Genomic DNA, 19,609 nt, shown 5'->3' with positions numbered 1-19,609 from the left:
CCTCTTTCTCTTCAGTCTGTCCTTCTCCTTTGGCCATCTCAGTCATAGAATTGATCATTGCTGCTGATGTCAAGTCTCTTGTGTTCAAACAGTCTGATCTCTAACCATTAGTTTGTATTCCATCCCAATCACTCAACACTAGACATGCTGCTACTCCTCTCTCAGCAATAGTTGGAGGCCATAAATCTCAAACAAGAGAATAGGACCATCTCCCTGGACATATCGAGGGCATTCAACATAGTCTGGCATCCTGCTTTGCTTGTAAGGTTCTTGGCCTGTGGAATTTGACTTCCTCCACTCATGCAGTCAATGTGTTGCTATCAATGCAACCCTCTCCTCTCCTTTCCCAGTGGAAGCTGGAGTTCCCCAAGGCAGTGTCTCAGACCCAGTCTTGTTCCTCATATATTTATTACATACAGTCAAGGCTCGTTAAAAAGCTAGTACACAACATATCAGGACATAACAAGATGCAAAAGTAACAAGAGATGCACATAAAAGGAACAGCAGAGAGGGGGGGGGGAAACACCAACAGCAGAATAGAAGGTGAAGATAGAGGGAGGCTTGGACAAACAAAGGGTGTGGGGTGGAATGGGTGGGAGGGGGCACGAGAGGATGCTTGAGGTGGACAAGATGGATAAAGAATGAAACTCCAAGGAGGGAAAACTGTAAACTTGGATGGAGGCAGGATTGGGGTGAGGTTAGGGACAATCTGAGATGGTGGTGAACAGCTGTTTTGAAGACCTGGAAAGAAGAATAATATTGAAGAGAATGTGGAAGTTGGTTGCACAGGTGGGAAAAAGAAGCAAATGAGTGGAGGTGAGTAGTGATCCTGGATTTAGGTAGTTTCACCAGAATGGGGTTGATGGTGGACCATGTGTGCCCTGCAGAAATCTTGGGGGGTTGCGGGGACAAAGCACAGAAAGACCAGAGGGTGCAAGACCAGAAATGAGGCAGAAGACAGAGAGACCACCGACCTGTCTGTGATGGGAAAATGATAGGCCCGTAGACCCAGCTTCATCGCAGGAGTTTCAAATAATCTTGAAGGCCTTGGTTTCCAAAGCATTATGCTGAGCAAGATGTGAAGCAGGGGAGCCAGCTCAGAGGGGAGAGCAGTTCTCCATCAAGCTGTGGATGAATGTCCTTAAGGTGGATAGGAGTTCAGGTGGACCAATGAAGGACTTTGTTTGACGAAGGACGCCCAGTCAGTGGCTGGCTTTGGACGCCAACTTTGAAATGTAATTTGCCCAAGAAAGATCATGGCTGATAGTGAGACCCAGGAATTTGAGTGACTGAACTTCCTCAAGAGGATTGTTAAGAAAGTAGATGGGGGCAAGGGTTGAGGAGTTGCCAGACGGTCCTTTTGGAGAGAAAGCAAGAGAGAGTGAGAGCGAGAGATTTGTCAGGAGTGAAAGACATTCTAAGTGTTTGACCAGCTTTTGCTTTTGTCGAAGTCTAAAGAGAGGAAAGAGGCCTGCCTATCTGAAGGTCTTGTTTCTTATCTACATAAATGACCTTTCTGATGCTCTGTAAAACCCTCTCTTCATTTCTGCAGAAACTCCATATTGCCGTAGAGTACCGCACCCCAAAGGTGGGCAGACAGCAGTTGCATCACTCCCTGCTGATCGGGAAATGGTTCGAGTCTGATCTGACAAATGGAACATGTCCTTAAATCTTGGAAAGTCTCACCGTCTCATCATGTCACCTTGGAAGAACTGTCAAACTAACCCACATATCTATTCCCATGATCAACCACTGTAAAAGGTGAAGTTTGTTGAACTTATAGACCTAACCGTCAGCCATGACCTCTCCTGGGCTGACCACATAGCAGAGCTGGCCTCCAAAACCAACCGCAGATTGTGCACCTTTGTTGATCCAAGTCTTTCCTTGGGAAATCAGTGCTACTCACAATTGACAAGGCCTTTCTCCATAGCTCATTGGATTACTGCTCTCTACTATAGGGCTGGTACCCCAGCATCACATCTGTCCATCTTGGATTATTTGGAATCTAAAGCTCTCAATATTATTAGATTCTCTCACAATGAGGACAAAGCACAAGGACTGTTGCTATCACATGACAGGCAAGTCAGTGGTCACTGTTTTCTATGGTCTATTCACAGATATTGTTTCCTCTGCTCCCAGTCCTCCAACCCTCCTCAACAACTACAAGACACACATATTCTTACAGTAACTCTCTCCTGGCTAAACTTCCAAAATATAGGCTAACTGAACACCTCAGCACCTTTGTCCCTTGCTTCTCCCGTCCAAACATTAATTCGCGCAATGTATGAAAATTCCCCAAAAAAATACCTCCACACATCATGCTGTTTCACTCAAATTAAAAATAACTGCTCAACCCCCTTTTATTTTTATGTTGAAGGCGACAGGCACGGACTGAATAGTCCTCATCGAGGCCAAGCCTTAAATAAAAGAACTGCATGAATAGAAAAGTAAGGAAAGAGAGAATAGTCGAAGAGTTTTTGAGGAAGTAAAAAAATCTACTTTTTGAAAAGGGGAAGGTCATAAGTGTTTGGGTAAATATGAGAAGGTAAAGAGTTCAGGAGCTTAGCAGTGGAGGGGAAGAAACAAATATCATAACGGGCCACCCTTGAGTTGCCAACGGCCACACAATAATCATGTGATGTCGTGGCTTTTCGAGTATTCCTTGGTCTCGGTAATGGTGGAGGTACACAAGCAGCGAGTTCTTGCGAGCAGAAATCGAAGTAATATCTGTAAAAAAGAGAAAGAGAGCTTACTTTGCGGCGTAATTTGAGCAGGTCGAGTCTTTTGGTCACATTGGTAGAGTCGACAAGTAGAATAAGTTTGTATTAAACAAGTCTGAAGACGACGATGGTTCACGAGCGGTATTTGACGATAAAGATTGTTTCAGAAGTGAAGGATGAGACAATATGATAATGTTTGACCGAGTTATAAAAATGATCAACATGATGTGGTACGAGTGAAAGTTATTAGCTGCAAAATGTCGAAAACCCGGTTTCGTTCAACAACTTTAAAAATTTGACCTTTGCATAACCTTTAAAGGTCACAAAACAATGTTGTGGACATTAAAATAAGGAAACAGGATACGTGCTATAGCTTATTGGAGTTAGTTCGTCGAAGAAGGTCGAAAACCCGGTTCGATTCCCACAACTTTGAAAATTTGACCTTTGTGACCTCTAACGGTCATAGGTCAAGGATTATGACCTTTGGTGCAAAACTTCCTCTGGAACATTCCAGGAACAATATAATGTCATATAGGCTATATGGTATTTCGCGCTCATCGGATTATCCATACGTTGATAAAATCAGCGTAAAAACAAACTTGAAGGGGGCGCCATGGGCAAGGTGTTCGAGATAGAGCAAAATGGTTTCAAGATTTTAGGTGGGGAATTACCTCAAGATTATGCATTAAAAATATTGTCATCCTCGCTCTCAAAGTTTGGGCGGTCATATGATTTTTATGTCAAAATTCGAAATTTTCTAAGTTCGTGACCTTGACCTTGGGACGAAAATGAAAAAAAAATCGAGCTCCATGGGGCTATGCAGGTGCCATTGAGCTAACCAAATACCGAAACCACTGCCAGATTCGCCAACCCCCTCGGAGAAGATGGATTTTTATGTCAAAATCGCAATTTTCTAAGTTCATAACCTCGTGACCTTGACCTTGGGACGAAAATGAAAAAAAAAATCGAGCTCAGTGGGGCTATGCAGGTGCCATTAGGCTAACCAAATACCAAAACCCCTGCCAGATTCGACAAACCCCCTAGGAGAAGATACAAATTGAAATTGGCTACCCCCTAAAAACACAATTCGCAATTTTCTAATTTCGTGACCTTGTGGCCTTGACCTTGGGACGAAAATGAAAAATCGAGCTCTGTGGGGCTATGCAGGTGCCATTGGGCAAACCAAATACTGAAACCCCTGCCAGATTCGACAAACCCCTCGGAGAAGAAAATTTTTTAAGTCAAAATTCGCAATTTTCTAAGTTCGTGACCTTGTGACCTTAACCTTGGGATGAAAATGAAAAATCAAGCTCTGTGGGGCTATGTAGGTGCCATTGGGCTAACCAAATACTGAAACCCCTGTCAGATTCAACAAACCCCCAAGGAGAAGATGCAAATTGAAATCGGCTACCCCCTAAAAACGCATGTTTTTTGGACGTGGCTCCGCCCATAATGGGTGCACCATGCCCATTTTCAGGAAAACACAACTAGATCATGATATAAACCTCCCACCAAAATTTTGTCAGGATCGGATCAAAACCCACGGAGCTATATTTGGGACAGACAGACAGACAGACAGACAGACAGACAGACACACAACAATAACGAATATAGTGGTCACTTATTTTTTTCGTGAAAATATTTTTTTGTGAACCAATTCTGTCCAGTAAGTATGTGGAGCTGGAACCTCCCCAGGTGTGAGAGCAGTACTCCATACAAGGATGAAGCAATCCTTTATATAGGTGGAGCAACTGTTCAGAGGAGAAAAATCTTTGACATCTGAACAGGACTCCTAATTTCTTCGAGGCAGACTTAGCTATTTGTGTAATGTGAGGATTCCAGGATAAATTTTGATGTCAGAGTAATATTGTAGCACATGGTGCAATCATAGAGCTTTCATTGGAGATTGGAGAGTTCAGAGTTGAGAGGAGAAGAAAATGAGTTTTTAGGAATGACCAAATAAAATGTTTCAAAAGATAATGTTTATATCAATATGTTTTGTAGATTTTGATTTAAATAATTTTTTAGAAAGCTTGTATGAAAAAAAAAAAACTGATTCAAATTCAAGAGCCAGTGTGAATGCAATATACTGTCATGACCAAAAATTTGGCACCCTTGGACTTTTTTCAAATAATGCACCATTTCTTCCAAGAAAATTGTTGAAACAAAAAAATATTTTGGTGTCCATATTTGTATTTCTTTGGTTTTCAGTGGAACAAAACAAAAAAAAAAATCTGAAAAAGGACTAAATCTTGGCTTATTCCACACAGAAATCCTAAAATGGGCCGGCCAATATTATTGGCACCTATTAGAAGCTGTTAGAAATAATTAGATTTCAAGCCGGTGATTCTCCTTTACTTTGAAATTGAACTCAACGATGGTGAGTTGCAGGTGCCTGCGATATAAAAAAAAAAAAAAAACTCATTCAACCAGTTTGAAGAGAGAAAAGGAGTCATTCTGCTGTTTTGTGTCACTGTGTGTATCGTAATGAGCATGGAGAAAAGAAAGAAAACCAGAGAATTGTCTGAGGTCAGACACAAGATTGTAGCCAAGCATGGACAATCTCAAGAGTTCAAGTCCATCTGTAGAGACCTTGATGTTCTTGTGTCCATCGTACGCAATGTTATCAGGAAGTGTAAGGCCCATCGTACTGTAGCCAACCTCCCTGGACATGGCTGCAAGAGAAAACTTGATCGAAGATTGCAGTGAAGGATTGCTTAAATGGTGGAGAAAGCACCCCGATCAACTGCCAAACAGATTCAAGCTGACCTTAAGAACAAGGTACGACAGTTTCAACTCGCACCCTCCGTCACCAACTCAATGAAAGGGGTTTCTATGGGAGGAGACCCAGGAGGACCCCACTGCTGAGAGAGACACATAAGAAAGCCTGACTGGAGTTCACCAAAACACATCTGAGCAAGCCAAAATCCTTTTGAGAGAATGTCCTGTGGACAGATGAGACCAAATTTGAGCTTTTTGGTAAAGCACATCATCTCTATGTTTACAGAAAATAAAATGAAGTCTTCAAAGAAAAGAACACCTCGACATTCAAACATGGAGGAGGTTCAGTGATGTTTTGGGGTTGCTGTGCTTCCTCTGGCACTGGGTGCCTTGAATGTGTGCATTGCATCATGAAATCAGGAGATTACCAAGACATTTTGGAGCACAATGTTCAACCAGTGTCAGAAAGCTGGGTCTCCGTCGAAGGTCATGGGTCTTGCTGCAGGACAATGACCACAAACACACTTAAAAAAGCACCCAGGAATGGTTCAAGATAAAACGCTGGACTGTTCTGAAGTGGTCAGCAATGAGTCCAGATCTAAATCCCATTGAACACCTGTGGGGAGATTTTAAAACAAGTTAGGAGAAGGCACCCTTCAAATCTTGGAGGACTGGAGCAGTTTGCACAAGAAGAGTGGGCCAAACTACTAGTGGAGAGATTTAGGAAGCTCATTTATGGCTGTAGGAAGCGCTTCACTGCAGTACTGCCAGTGGAGAGGTGTAGGAAGCTCATTCATGGCTATAGGAAGCGCTTGACTGCAGTTATACCAAATATATAAATCTAGGGTGTCAATAATTTTATCAATGCTATTTCTTTTTATTTTCTGATTTAAAAGGATATATTAAGTTCTGAATGAAAAACAAAGGTTCTATAATATTAACGGTGAAATAAAGAATTGTGGAGACCAAATACTTTTGTCAATTTCAATATGTTTTTCGAGAAAATTGTGAGTTATTTGAAAGAAATGAAAGGGTGCCAATATTTTTGGACACGACAGCACAGGAGCAATTCTAAAATAGGAATGAATCACTCGGAAAGGTTAGGATGTAATGACGATCATATGAAGATAAGAGTAGAATGAAAAAAAATTATCATACCTTCTCCAGCCCATGCAGTCTCAGCATCGGTGAGTTTAATCTGAAATCCTTCCACAGCTTTTTCCTTGCAAATCAACCAAGTGAAGAAGGTTCCTTCGGCCTCACAAGAGAGCTTCAGGTGGCTAAGTATGCCTTGTTCTTCCATTGCACTACAAAAACAGGACAAAATGAAGATCACTGGTAAGTTTAAAAGTGTCGTATCTCTTTGCCCCTAATATTCTTCTGAAAATACATGTACATGTTTCACAGGTTTGGCTCATGATAAACCAAACTCACAGGTTTGGTTTCCATCTGAATCCCTGGCTCATGATAAAGGGAACCTGGTTGAAATCCCATATACCATGTGTACTTTGTCCAGTGATGTCCTTGTAATTTGTGTGAAAGTACGCCGATGTCTTACTGTCTTTATCCTGCATGTGATTTGTGTCTGAGATAAATTTATTATTCTCCTTCGAAGAAGAACAAGCCCTACAGCTAAGAAGATCAGTTTATGGGGGACAGTTGGGTTGGTGTGTGGCACACATCCTCTTGGTCAGGATCTATGTGACCAGAGCAGGTGCAGCAAGTGGTTCCTCGAACTGCAAAGGTGAAATGGTGTGCATGTTATACAATTGACCATCTTCTTGCTAAATTTTGAAATTCCAGGCTCACTGTTCACCTCCACTCCTTTATTCCTCTTCTTTCTCAGTTGTGGAATCAACTTCCTCAGTCTGTTCAGTCCCATTCTTCCCTCCAGAGCTTCAAGATAAGCCATACACAACTACCTCAGGTAATCCACAATCCATACTCATGATCTCTGTTACACCAAATTACTCATTCCTAAGCATTCCCTTTTTTTCCAGGTTATTGTGATGTTTTTCCCACTATCCTCACCTCACCTTTTTTAATTTGTTAGTTGCCAGTTGGTTTGTTCATCTTCCATTTCATCCCCGCTTTCCTCTTTCGCTTCTTGCTGCATTTCATTTAGCTTGTGTGCATCTTGTTCACCCTCATGCATACTTCTTCCCCCTCTCCTTAATCTCGTTCTCACTTCTTCTCTGCCATTGATGTTTCCCCCTTTCCATTTTGTTCTTTTCCATTCTTCTCGAGGTCTTCCATGAGCCTCGATCAAGGGCAATTATTTTTGGATATATACAGTATTTGTGCAGTGTCTGTCATGCCTTGTGTTGTCACTGAACTACTCCATAAAAATTTTGTGAAATCATACCAAACTATTGGACTGCACCTATCTCTCCCATGTGGGTGTCCAAAGGGAGTTTTTTTGTTTTTTTTTAAATTCAATCTTCAAATTAAATTGCTTAAAAAATGTAATGTCTCGAATATTAGAAAAAAAACATTGTATAAAATAAATATTTGGATGATGCTGTAAATCATGACAACACGGCCACTCACGGCCACACACACACACACACACACACACACGACCGGTCAAAAGGTTGAGAACAACTCTGTTTTCCAGTTTTTACTGAAATTTAAGCAGTTCAAGTCCAGTGAATAACCTGAAATGGTACAAAGCTAAGCGGTAAACTATCAGAGGTTAAAAAAAAAATTACGTTACCAAAAACTGAAAAATAATGTAAATTTCAGAGTTGTCAAAAAGGCCCTTTTCAGGGAATAAGTAATGGGTCAGCAACTGCAGCTGTTCTGCAGCAATGGAGGTAAATTAAACCTTGAAAGTTGATGCAAACAATTCCTCCAGGTGTCCCAACTTTTGTTGATTAGTCACAAACCCTCTGTCTGTATAAAAACAGTGTTGCAACAGACTGTGTTGCGACACCCTCTGAAGCATTATATGGACAATATTGCACTGCAGGAAGTAGTATATTGCTTTCATAATGGCGAGAAAAGGACAATTAACAAAGGAAGACAGACAGACCATGATAACCCTTAAAAGTGTAGGTCTTTCCTTGAGAGAAATTGCAAAGAAGCCAAGGTGTCAGTGAGTACAGTTTGCTACACCATCAAAAGGCACTTGGAAACTGGAGAAAAATTGAAAAGGAAGAGGTCTGGCAGACCCAAACCCAAAACACAATTAGAAGACAAGTTTCTGAGAGTCAATTGCTTGCATGATAGGCGGCTCACAGGACAGCAGCTTCAAGCACAGCTTAACACTGGTCGAAGTAAGGAAGTCTCAGTTTCAACTGTGAAGAGAAGACTTCGAGCTGCAGGTTTGACAGGTCGAGTAGCAGGAAGAAAGCCATTTCTAAGATGGAAAAGTAAGAAAAAGAGGCTTGCCTGGGCCATGAAGCCCCGCCAGTGGACTTTTGAAAACTGGAAGAAGGTCTTATGGACCGATGAATCAAAATTTGAAATCTTCGGTTCATCAAGCAGGGTTATAATATGCTGTCAAGTAGGAGAAAGGATGGTTCCTCAGTGTGTAACACCAACTGTCAAACATTGAAGAGGAAGCGTGATGATCTGGGGCTCTTTTGCTGGATCCAGAGTTGGCGACTTGCACAGACTGACTGGCGCCCTGAACCAAAAGGGCAACCACAGCATTTTGCAGCGCCATGCAATACACTGGTCGACGGCGAGTTGGTCAAGGGTTCGTCCTACAGCAGGATAACACCCCAAAAAATACCTCCAGACGATGTCAGAACTACCTGTGAAGAAAAGAACAAGATGGTAGGCTTCAAAGCATGGAATGGCCAACACAGTCTCCAGACTTAAACCCCATCGAGCTGGTGTGGGATGAACTAGACAGAAGGGTGAAAGCAAAGCAACCAACAAGTGCAACACATTTGTGGGAACTTCTGCAACAGTGTTGGGAAGAACTTTCCAAACAATATTTGATTTCCATTGCAGAAAGAATGTCACGAGTATGTTCGGCTGTTTTATCTGCAAAAGGTGGCTACTTTGATGAGTCAAAAATTTAGATTAAATTTTGTTCAACAAAACGATTCCATTATTTCTTAGTTATCTGCAATTGTATATTTGTTCTATGCTTTAATTTCAGAGTGCATTGAAACATTAAACTGCTTAAATAGCAGTAAAAACTGGAAAATGGGGGTGTTCGAAAAATTTTGACCGGTCGTGTATATATATATATATATATATATATATATATATATATATATATATATATTTATATATATATATATATATATATATATATATATATATATATATATATATTTATATATATATATATATATATATATATATATATATATTTATTTATATATATATATATATATATATATATATATATATATATATATATATATATATATATATATATATATATATATATATATATATATATATATATATATATATAGTTACGAATTAGCCAGTTCGGAAAGGCATGCACGACCGCTTAAGGCCCAACCACAGTCGCGCATCCGCCGATTCAGTCGTAGCTTCCGAACAACTCCAGAAACCTGCTACGGGTGCCTAAGCGCACCATAAACTCCTCCTCCCCCGAATGTGTGCTCTGTGTGCCTTCCTCTCCCGCGACTGCTCGTCTCCAGAGAGCGATGAATCTCCTAATAAGCCCCAAACTCGTTCGAGTCCTGCCCTTATATTGGCCCAGGGTGAGCCGCTCTTTGATCTCTCACCCGAGGCCGGGCTCCGCCCACTTTTCACCTCCGACCTCTCACCCCTGGTAAGCCTCGCTGGGAACCCGATATTCAACGTCACGGGTTGGTGTTGGGATAACCCTCATTTTGATCCGATTATGCAAATCGGCTCGCGCCGTGGCACTTCGCCGCGGTGCACAATGGTGGCTGGTGCAGAGGGAGCATTGTTTGTCGATGATGATGGCGTTTTTGTAGGAGATGATGGCGTTGCGATGTTTGTTGGAGATGATGGCGTTCTTGCAGATGTTTCAAAATGAAAGACAGAGAAAGAATAAGGGCTAACTCAAAGATTCGCAGCCCAGCACACGAACAATACCCATTACACATCGGTGGGGATTCTAACCTGAAACACTAAGTATCGAAAAAAAAACTGATCTTCGGGGAACCTGAATGGTGTTTTGTGAATTTCCATATACATACATATACATATACATATATATATATATACATATATATATATATATATATATATACATATATATATATATATATATATACATATATATATATACACACATACACATATACATATATATATATATATATATATATATATATATATATATATATATATATATATACATACATACATACATACATACATACATATTGTTTCGGATTTTAGAATCTGGTCTGATGAATGCATCCACACATCCAGGTCCTCAGACAGATATTTCCTGAAATGCATGTTCAGATTAGCCCCAACCGCATGTCTCATAGGATCTTAAATGTGATGTGTTGAGAAGGGTAAAGGATAGATCCCCTCTCTTAGGGGAAACCTTTTTTCTTTGTGACAGACATGTTCACACACATTTTTCACGAGCTCTGCAACCGGCCCTCATTTTTCCTTTGCAACATTCTTTCACGAGCTCTGAAGTCCGCCCCCATTCTTCTTCAGCGGCAATCTTTCTTGAGCTCCAACGCCCGCATTTTTTTGAGAGCGCACGGTTCGTCATGGTAACCGTGCCCCAGTGGGGCGGGGTGAGCTTGGGGCGGACGGCACCCTGCGGAGATGGCCCGGGGATATAAAAACGAACGAGAGGTACGTTCTGAAGAGAAAAAGTCTGAAGAGAAAAAGTGAGGAGAGAAAGGAGGGCAAAAAGGCGTTCTGAAGAGAAAAGCGTGAGGAAAAGCGAAAGGAGAGAGGAAAAAGCAAAGGGCGAGAGAAGCGACCAAGAAGCGGGTGTCTGACCAGCGCCGACGAGACAATTCGCCCTTCCCAGTGCTTTGGCAAGCGAGCGTGTGGGGCGCGTGTGGGTGTGAGCAGCGCCGCCAACAAGTGAGGCACGGGTCGATCATCAACAACATCAGGGTCTAAACCTGCGACAGACAATCTCGGTGCCCTCCAGACTTCGACTGGCATTCAAGGCTGCCCCGAGAGAGGGTGCACAGCAAAGCTGGGTGCTGGCGACGGATGTGACACGCACGCACGCATTTCAGGACATTTTCGCTTCACGGACGACTTTCAGGTGAGTGAGATGATTCTCCCCCTCCCCACCCCCTGAATGATCTCAGGGTACCCTTGTCTGGGTTTCGCTGTAAGTGAACCCCCGATAAGCATGTGCAATTTGTCTCTTTCCTGGCATTTTGATTGATTTTGCTTTGAAATTCATAGTTTATTTTCCTCAGCAAATAAAAAGTTCTTTTTATTTATTTATTGTATTATTAATATTATTATTTTTGGTTATTTGCCGAGGGCACGCTCCCCGCTCAGGTAACCATGTGACCTCTAGTTAAACGGAATAATTAGACGGCGGACACTGGAACTCGTGGTTGACTGGGTGGCGTTCGTGGTTCTAAAACAACCCATCGTACCGCAACGTTAATTGTGAGCGGTGGCCCCAGGTCCGGCTCCACCGAGGACAACCGGGGATTAATCCCTCTGAGTGACAAGCTGGTGTCTCGGTATCCGTGGCCACAACAACTGGTGTCAGGAGTGGGATAGAGTTGTATTCGAAACCATGCTGGCCCTGCGAGAGACGCTTGCACGGCATGTCCAGGAGTGTGCACGGTCCGTGCCTCGCAGACCGCCTAAGCACGGACAGTTGCGCGATGTGTCAATGGTTTCAGAGGGGTCGGTATGTAAACGCTCCATGGCAGATAAATCACTGGAGCACGGACGGCAAAACAAAACGGATTTGGCTGCAAATTGTTTTCCACGGGGACCAGGTGTGCAATATGCACGGTACCCACGGCATGAGCAATGGGTGTGGCGCGCACGGCTTGGTTCCCCGTGGGAAAACCCCAATTCCCAGTGGCAAGAATTCAAACACAAATTGGCTTGCAACAGAGATGTGACTGAGCACCTCCGCAGATGCAGAGGGCTCATCATCATAGGGGTAAGTGACAATTACCCCCATGTGTGGAGCGCATTTATGAAACAGCCCCACACACCAGGGCGAAGGAGCACTAGCTTTAGGGGGATGGCATTGTTAGGCCCACATGGGGGTGCCAGCGATGGCAGCCTCAATGTGGGTACCAAAGCAGCGACCATGAGGGATGGCTCGGATAAATTTAGGGACCAAGAGTGACAATAGGGACTATTTAGGTTGAGATAGGAACATGTTGTGGGGACGTAGATGAGCTACATAGAGTTAAATGGAACGTGCATTAGTATTTGGGATGACGAGGGTGCAGGAGTTAGTTATGGGAAATTAGTTAAGTGATGCTGTGTCGGTGAGTGGAAATGTATTGTGTGTGGTTGATGACATGAGTCTGAGGGCAGGGCAATGGCCGGTATGAGTGTGAGTAATAGAATGCATGGTGTGAAGGATTGAGTGGGGGCAGTGGATCCCACCCAAGGAAACTGGGGGTTAGTTTAAAGTTAGGTAGAGGGATTAGCTAAATTTACACATGGATAACGTTATGCGGTTGGTGCTGATTGTGGATAGTTTTTTAAAAACTTTTTTTTGTGTCGGGTGCAGGAGATAATGGACCGGCTGGGCGTATGGCTTGTGAGTGTAGTGTTCGGATGAAGCAGGCACCCCACGCGCTGGGGCCTCGTCAGCCAGGTGAGGCCGTAGGTAGGTCCAGGGGGCCATTAGTGTATTTGTGGACGGAGGTACTTTCCCGTGCCAGTGTCGTGTTCAATGGGACCGGGTGCCCGAGAAGTGGGACCCGGGGTGCCAAAATGCTAAGTGGGCATCGAGGGAGGAGTGCCAGTGAGGGCACCCCCATGTTAGGGTGAGGAGCAGGCAAGCTCAGAGGCAGCTCCAGTGTCCCAGAGGTGCTCATGGTGAGTATGCAGGTGGATGGACCTGCTTGTGGAGCCACACTACCCAGCCACGAAATTGTGCGATGGCACAGAAAGAAAATTTGGTGGGCAAGGCCCAAAATTGTAAGAGCACCAACACGTCGGTGATAGGAATTTGGGTTTTTAGAACCCCATAATTTAACAAAGGCCTCTTGCCAGGGTATAACCCCAGGGAAAGTTTAAAAGTGTAACAATATTAGCGAAGTTAGGATTGATGAAGACGCCTTCGCACCATCCACTGTCGGGATGATCGCCGGCCGCAAGACTTGCCCTTCTGTCGGACTTGAGAACGAGACCTGTCACGATGTAAGAGTAAGATTGCATGTAGTTCGACTCATCCTTCCCATGGAACCTTGGGGGGGATTGGGTACGAATTGGGCAATGGGGATAGTGGGATATAGGAGACGAGACGTAGCGACGAATTGTAAAAAGAGGGGGGCTAGGGTAGTGTACATGGGAAAGACGGATGGGTGCTGACGAGTCGGGCCAACCTCGAGCTCTCTCTCCTGGCACCACCGCCACTGCCCCAGGTATGTGCACATCAGGGACCGGCTGACCATGTTGGTCGGACCTGGTGTTTGGCATTACCTGGATTACTTTATTTTTCTTTTCGAACTGTTTGCTGTTTGTCTTGCTGTTTTGCTTTGTCTCGCCACTGCCCCAGGACCATCAACATCAAGACATCACTTACCTCACTTCACCATTTGCTCCGTAACCTGTGTTCCACCCACACCTGTTCTGTGGACTGCTACTTGCTGCAACCTCATGCCAGGTGACACCATTCCAGTTATCATGGTGGTTTTGTTTGTTTTATTCTGTTGAACTGCATTTACTGTAGCAGCATACCACCACACTAATGGACTGCCCCTTTGTTGCAGCCCCTTTATACCAACTCATTCCAGCTTTATACCAGCTTCCTCCCAGGTCATACCAGCCACATACCAGGCTCATGACAGTTTGTTTCACTTGTTACCTTAGCAAACTTTGTTGCGAAGGTTATGTTTTGATCGCTGTGTATTTATTTATTTATTTATTTGTGAATATGTGTGCTTGTTTGTTTGTTTGTTATTCGCATAACTCCAAAAGTATTGAACTGAATCAAAGCAAATTTGGTGGGATGATTGGTTATTATCCGAGGACCATTTGATTAGATTGTGGGAGCGATCGGGTCAAAGGTCAAGGTCAAGGTCATGAAAAGGTCAAAATCGTCTTTTTACCATAGCGCGGTCAATTTGTATCCAATTTGCATGCAACTAATGCCAAAATGTTCAGAATTCAATGCCCCATCTTGTGATATGTGACATGACACAATGACATAATAATCCTTATTAGCGGTTGAGAGTCAAAGGTCAGGGGGGGTCATGACATTGCAAAATGTACGGTTTTAGTCATAACACGGTCAATTCTTATCCGATTTGCATGAAACCAACACCAAAATGTTGACTGTTCTGTTCCCCACACTCTAATACCAATTACAAAATTAAGAGTACAAAGGTCAAGGTCGAGGTCATGAAAAGGTCAAAATCGTCATTTTGCCATAGTGCGGTCGATTTTTATCCAATTTGCATGCAACCAATGCCAAAATGTTGTGAATTCAATGCCCAATCTTGTGATATACGATATGACACAGGAAATTTAATGTTTTTAAGTCATCATAACACATACGAGATGGCAGATGTGGTATGGGATTAAATACCCTCACAATCAACGGTTTCTGGGGGGGGGCAAAATGTATGCACTCTACTGAGTGCCCGTTCTAGTTTTGCCATGCATCACCGTGGCCATGAACTGCACGAATGCAGCTCTGCACGGAGGAAATGGCTCAATCCTTGTTGCTGCTTCTTGGTCATTTTTGTTTCGAAGGCCACAACGTTTATGGCCTGTATGCCAGTCACTGGCCTACCGGTTTATTTTGTTCGGTGGGCTGGTGAAGAGCATGAAGGTGGCAAGAATCGGCAGGGACTTCTGGTACTGGGTTTGGAACGTCGGCAGGTCTCCTTCAGGGCTCTCTGCTAACGATCTCAAAGTTAAGATTCCGGTCGTTGTCTGTTACGTTGTAACTGTTTATTTTCTCACCTACATGTTACTGTGTGTTCCTAATTTGGTTTTGTTTCAAAGATCGTGCTATTTTGTGAGTTTTCGTCGGACTTGTCTTACCGGGTGCTTGAGGCCTACCCATCCCTCGCCTCAGTGTACGATCGTGTTTATTTGTATTTTCTCCCCATTACCTTCAATTTCTATCTTCCCCACTTTCCCAACGTCCCCCATCCCTCCCAACGAAACACTATTTCTTGTCTTAAATCCCCCCCCGCCCCCACAAAAAACCACCTTTCTCCTTGTGCACTCACGAGCCTCGATCTTTCTTCTTCTTCTTACTCTTCTTCTTCTTCCTCTTCCTCTTTCTCCTGATGGCACACCATCTTCATTCTACTGAGCTGACCCTCTCTCACCATTACCTTCACGATTTCTTCCAACAACCTTCCATTCCCGAATCTTACCTGTTCTTCAAAAATACATCAAAAATAATAATCTTCCTTGTATCCTTTCAATCTCTACACCTCCTGTAACCACGTGTCTCTCTCTACTCTTCTTGGTACTTTTCAGCAGCCCAGCAGCTTCACACTGCATTTACCGTTCCAAATTCACCACACACTTCCACGATTTTACTTCAACCTTCCCTTTTCCGAATGTTACGCAATCCTTATTTAAAATAAATAATTTCACTTTTGACTCTACACCTCCCAAACCCAATTGCTTCTCCTGTAACCACGTGATCTTTTACACCCCCTGCGTTTACCGATCCTATTTGACCATTCACCTCATGATTTTTTCTGCAACACTTCCATGACCTAATCTGATGAAAACTCTCTCAAACTAGAGGGGGAGCACTAGGTAGAGTGCAAAACCGCCACCACCAATACTGCTGGGTCACTTAAGTGAACCTGATATCCGATTCATTGTAGGTCAAAACGGATCAGACTCTACTGAACCACGATTGAATAAACTAAACTAGATCGACGCGTATGTAGAAATCAGAAGAAAAAAAAAAATCAAAATTTTTTTGAAAAAAAAAGTTGCAAAATTTGTTTTTTTTTTTCTCTAACAATTTTTTTGGGGGGTTGGAAATCACTTAAAACATGTAGAAATGCAAAAAAAAATCAAATTTTATTCAAATAAAATCGAAATTTTTTTGAAAAAAGTTGCAATTTTTTTTTTTTTCAAACAAAATTTTTTTTGGGGTTGGAAATTACTTAAAACATGTGGAAATGCAAAAACAAAAATTCAAATATTCTTTCAAAATGGCCGCCATAGAGGTCATATTGGACTTTGGACCAAGTCCAAAATCTAATGGCATGAAAATCTTGGACCATACCTAATCTCCCCACCAAGTTTCATCGAAATCCGTCCAGGAGTTTTTCTGTAATACTGTTCACAAACAAACAAACAAACAAACAAACAGGGGTGAAAACAGTAACCTCCGTCCATCTTCGATGGTGGAGGTTAACAATAATAATAATAATAATACAACTAAACGATCTCTTATAATGCTTCATCTTCCCCTTTCACACGTGTGGTACTCGTTACTGTATCATAATGCGCTACACTTCTTCTATTTCAAAAGACTGCTCTCAATTCGAACTTTTCTTCTTCACTTGGTAAAATAATCCAGTTGTTACAGCATTTCTTCTCTCCATTCTCTGAATTCGCCTTTATTGCATCCTCAAGAAACGTGTTTAATCGCATCTCTAACCTAAAACTTAAAAAAAAAAAACCGAGTTTGCTATGAATGTTCACTTTCCATCAACCATTCTTTTTTTCCAATTTCAGTGCCAACTCACCCCTCTCACCCCTCACTCTCAAAGCAACCATCACAATCTTCTCCCTCCAAGCCTCCGCTCACCTCTCTCAAAAACTCCCCCTCAACTCCCTCTACTCACCCTTCTCCTGCTATTCACCCCTCTCACAGTTGACCCTCCCCCCCACTCTCATCCACAAAGCTGCCTCCTTCCACTGCCCTCTCACCTCCATATTTTAACTCCACATCCTCAAATCCTCAAACACCTTCTACCCCTCTCTTGTCCACCCTCTCCCCCAGTACCACAGAGCCTTTTCTCCTCCTCATCCGGCCCCCTTCCCTAGCCCTAGTTGGCTGGGTGTGAGTACCTCTCTCACCTGTCATGGCACTTCAGCAAAAGCTTTCTGCGACTGACTCAATCGGTCAACTTCCCGAACCGGATCTCAACCAATTGTACTCCATCTCGTCTGGATCTGATTTTGACAAATTTCCCTCACAATATCTGCTGCTCTTCCTCCGCTCCAATCAGTTCTTCTGACCACATCCTTGTAAAAGTGGACATCTCTCTGGCTGTTATCAGAGAACCACCTCACCGCCGTCGAGTCTGGAGTTTCACTCAAGCCGACTGGCAGGGTGTCCAAGCAGCCATCAAACTTATAGACTGGTCTCAATTCGCTACTTTCTCCAACATCAACTGATCCTGAGAATTCTTTCAAAGAAACTTGCTCTCCCTCATGCACAGATTTATCCCCTCTAGTCTTCAGTTGTCCTACCCTTCCTCCCGCCCTTGGTTCACTGAAGCTTGTGGCGAGGCAATTGTCCTGAAACAACTTGCCTTTGCCTCATGGAAAGCAAACCGAACTGAAGGTAATCTCAGTTCCTTCCATAAAGCTCAGAACAAGTGTGTATCTACCCTCAGGAGAGCCACATCTTTCTAAGCTCAAGTCTGAACTTTCAAACCTCTCTCTCTCTCTCTCTCTCTCCTCAAAATCCTGGTGGCATCTAATCAAATCTGTTTGTGGTGTTTGTTTCCCCTCCATCCCTCCCTTACCTCAAATGGCCGCACTGCTGATACCGCACGTGAAAAAGCTGAATGCCAAAACTCGGTGTTTGCAGCTAAATCTTGTATCCAAAACCCATCACTTTCTCTAACCACCTTACTCAGTCGCACCCAACTGTCCCTGGACTCTGTGTCCTTTTCTCCTGACAAGGTGGAGAGCTTGCTGTCAAACCTCGACTCAGATTCTGCAACCGGTCCAGACGGCATCAGCCCACATATCCTTAAAACCTGCTCTTCTGCTCTTGCTCACCCTCTCATTTGCTCAAGGTCATCTGCCATCTGCTTGGAAATCAGCAAACATTACTGCCCTGTATAAAACAGGTACAAAAACATATCCCTGCAACTACAGACCAATCAGCCTTCTGACAATCATCAGCAAGGTTATAGAATCCATCCTCGCTTCAGACATTAAATCCTTCCTCTTCTCCAATGGCTTGATTTCCGATCATCAATTTGGTTTCAGACCAGGTCACTCTAACCTGTATATGCTGCTTCTGCTCTCCCAACAATGGATGGAGGTCCTCAATGCCGGACATGAAATCAGAGCCGTATCCCTTGATATATCGCGTGCTTTTGACATGGTCTGGCACCCTGCCCTGCTCACCAAACTCTCCTCCTATGGTATCCAATGCCATCTTCACTCATGGTTCGCAGACTTCCTCTCCTGTCGCAGTCAACGTGTGGCCCAAAATGGACTTCTTTCATCCCATCTTCCTGTCCAGGCTGGAGTTCCTCAAGGTAGCGTTCTGGGCCCTGTTCTTTTTCTGGTTTTCATCAATGATCTATCCGACTCACTGGAAAATCCTCTATATCTCTTTGCTGTTGACTCCACCCTCTGCCGTACCATCGGTCATCCCTCAGACCGGCAAGCAGCAGCTTCTTCGCTCACTGCAGATCTGGGAAAAAAAAATCACAAACTGGTCCAACACGTGGAACATGACTTTCAATCCGGACAAATCTCACACTCTCACGATGTCTCTCCGAAAGGACCGTTTTGAACCCCCCCCCCACCATCCACTTTCTCAACAATCCTCTGGAAGAAGTCTTTTATTTTCTTTCAAGCTTCTGGGTCTCACTATTTGCCATGACCTTTCCTGGGAAAGCCACATTTCAAACCTCGCCTCCAAAGCCAGTCGCCGACTGGGAATCCTCCGTCGTGCAAAGTCCTTCCTCGGCCCACCTGAGCTCCTGACCACTTACAAAGCTTTCATCTGCAGCCTGATGGAGTACTGCTCTCCCCTCTGGGCTGGTGCTCCTGCCTCCCACCTTTCTCGGCTTCACGCTGTGGAAACCAAGGCATTTCGGATCATCGGCATCTCC

At 43.5% G+C, this 19,609-nt stretch overlaps 1 protein-coding gene across 1 annotated transcript in view; it reads right to left on the bottom strand.

The window, feature by feature from the left end:
• Window positions 1–19,609, bottom strand: part of XRCC4 (X-ray repair cross complementing 4) — a 79,936-nt gene that overhangs the window by 33,896 nt on the left and 26,431 nt on the right. Inside the window, exon 2 of the mRNA XM_085848930.1 lies at window positions 6,600–6,748. Coding sequence (XP_085705056.1) covers window positions 6,600–6,748 — 149 coding nt within the window. The remainder of the gene's footprint in view (window positions 1–6,599; window positions 6,749–19,609) is intronic.

This window comes from Eptatretus burgeri, chromosome 12, assembly GCF_056783735.1.
Source record: "Eptatretus burgeri isolate ZD-2024b chromosome 12, Ebu_testis_v1, whole genome shotgun sequence".
In the NCBI taxonomy this organism is placed as follows: Eukaryota; Metazoa; Chordata; class Myxini; order Myxiniformes; family Myxinidae; genus Eptatretus; species Eptatretus burgeri.
This window is presented reverse-complemented; position numbering and strand designations above follow the sequence as displayed.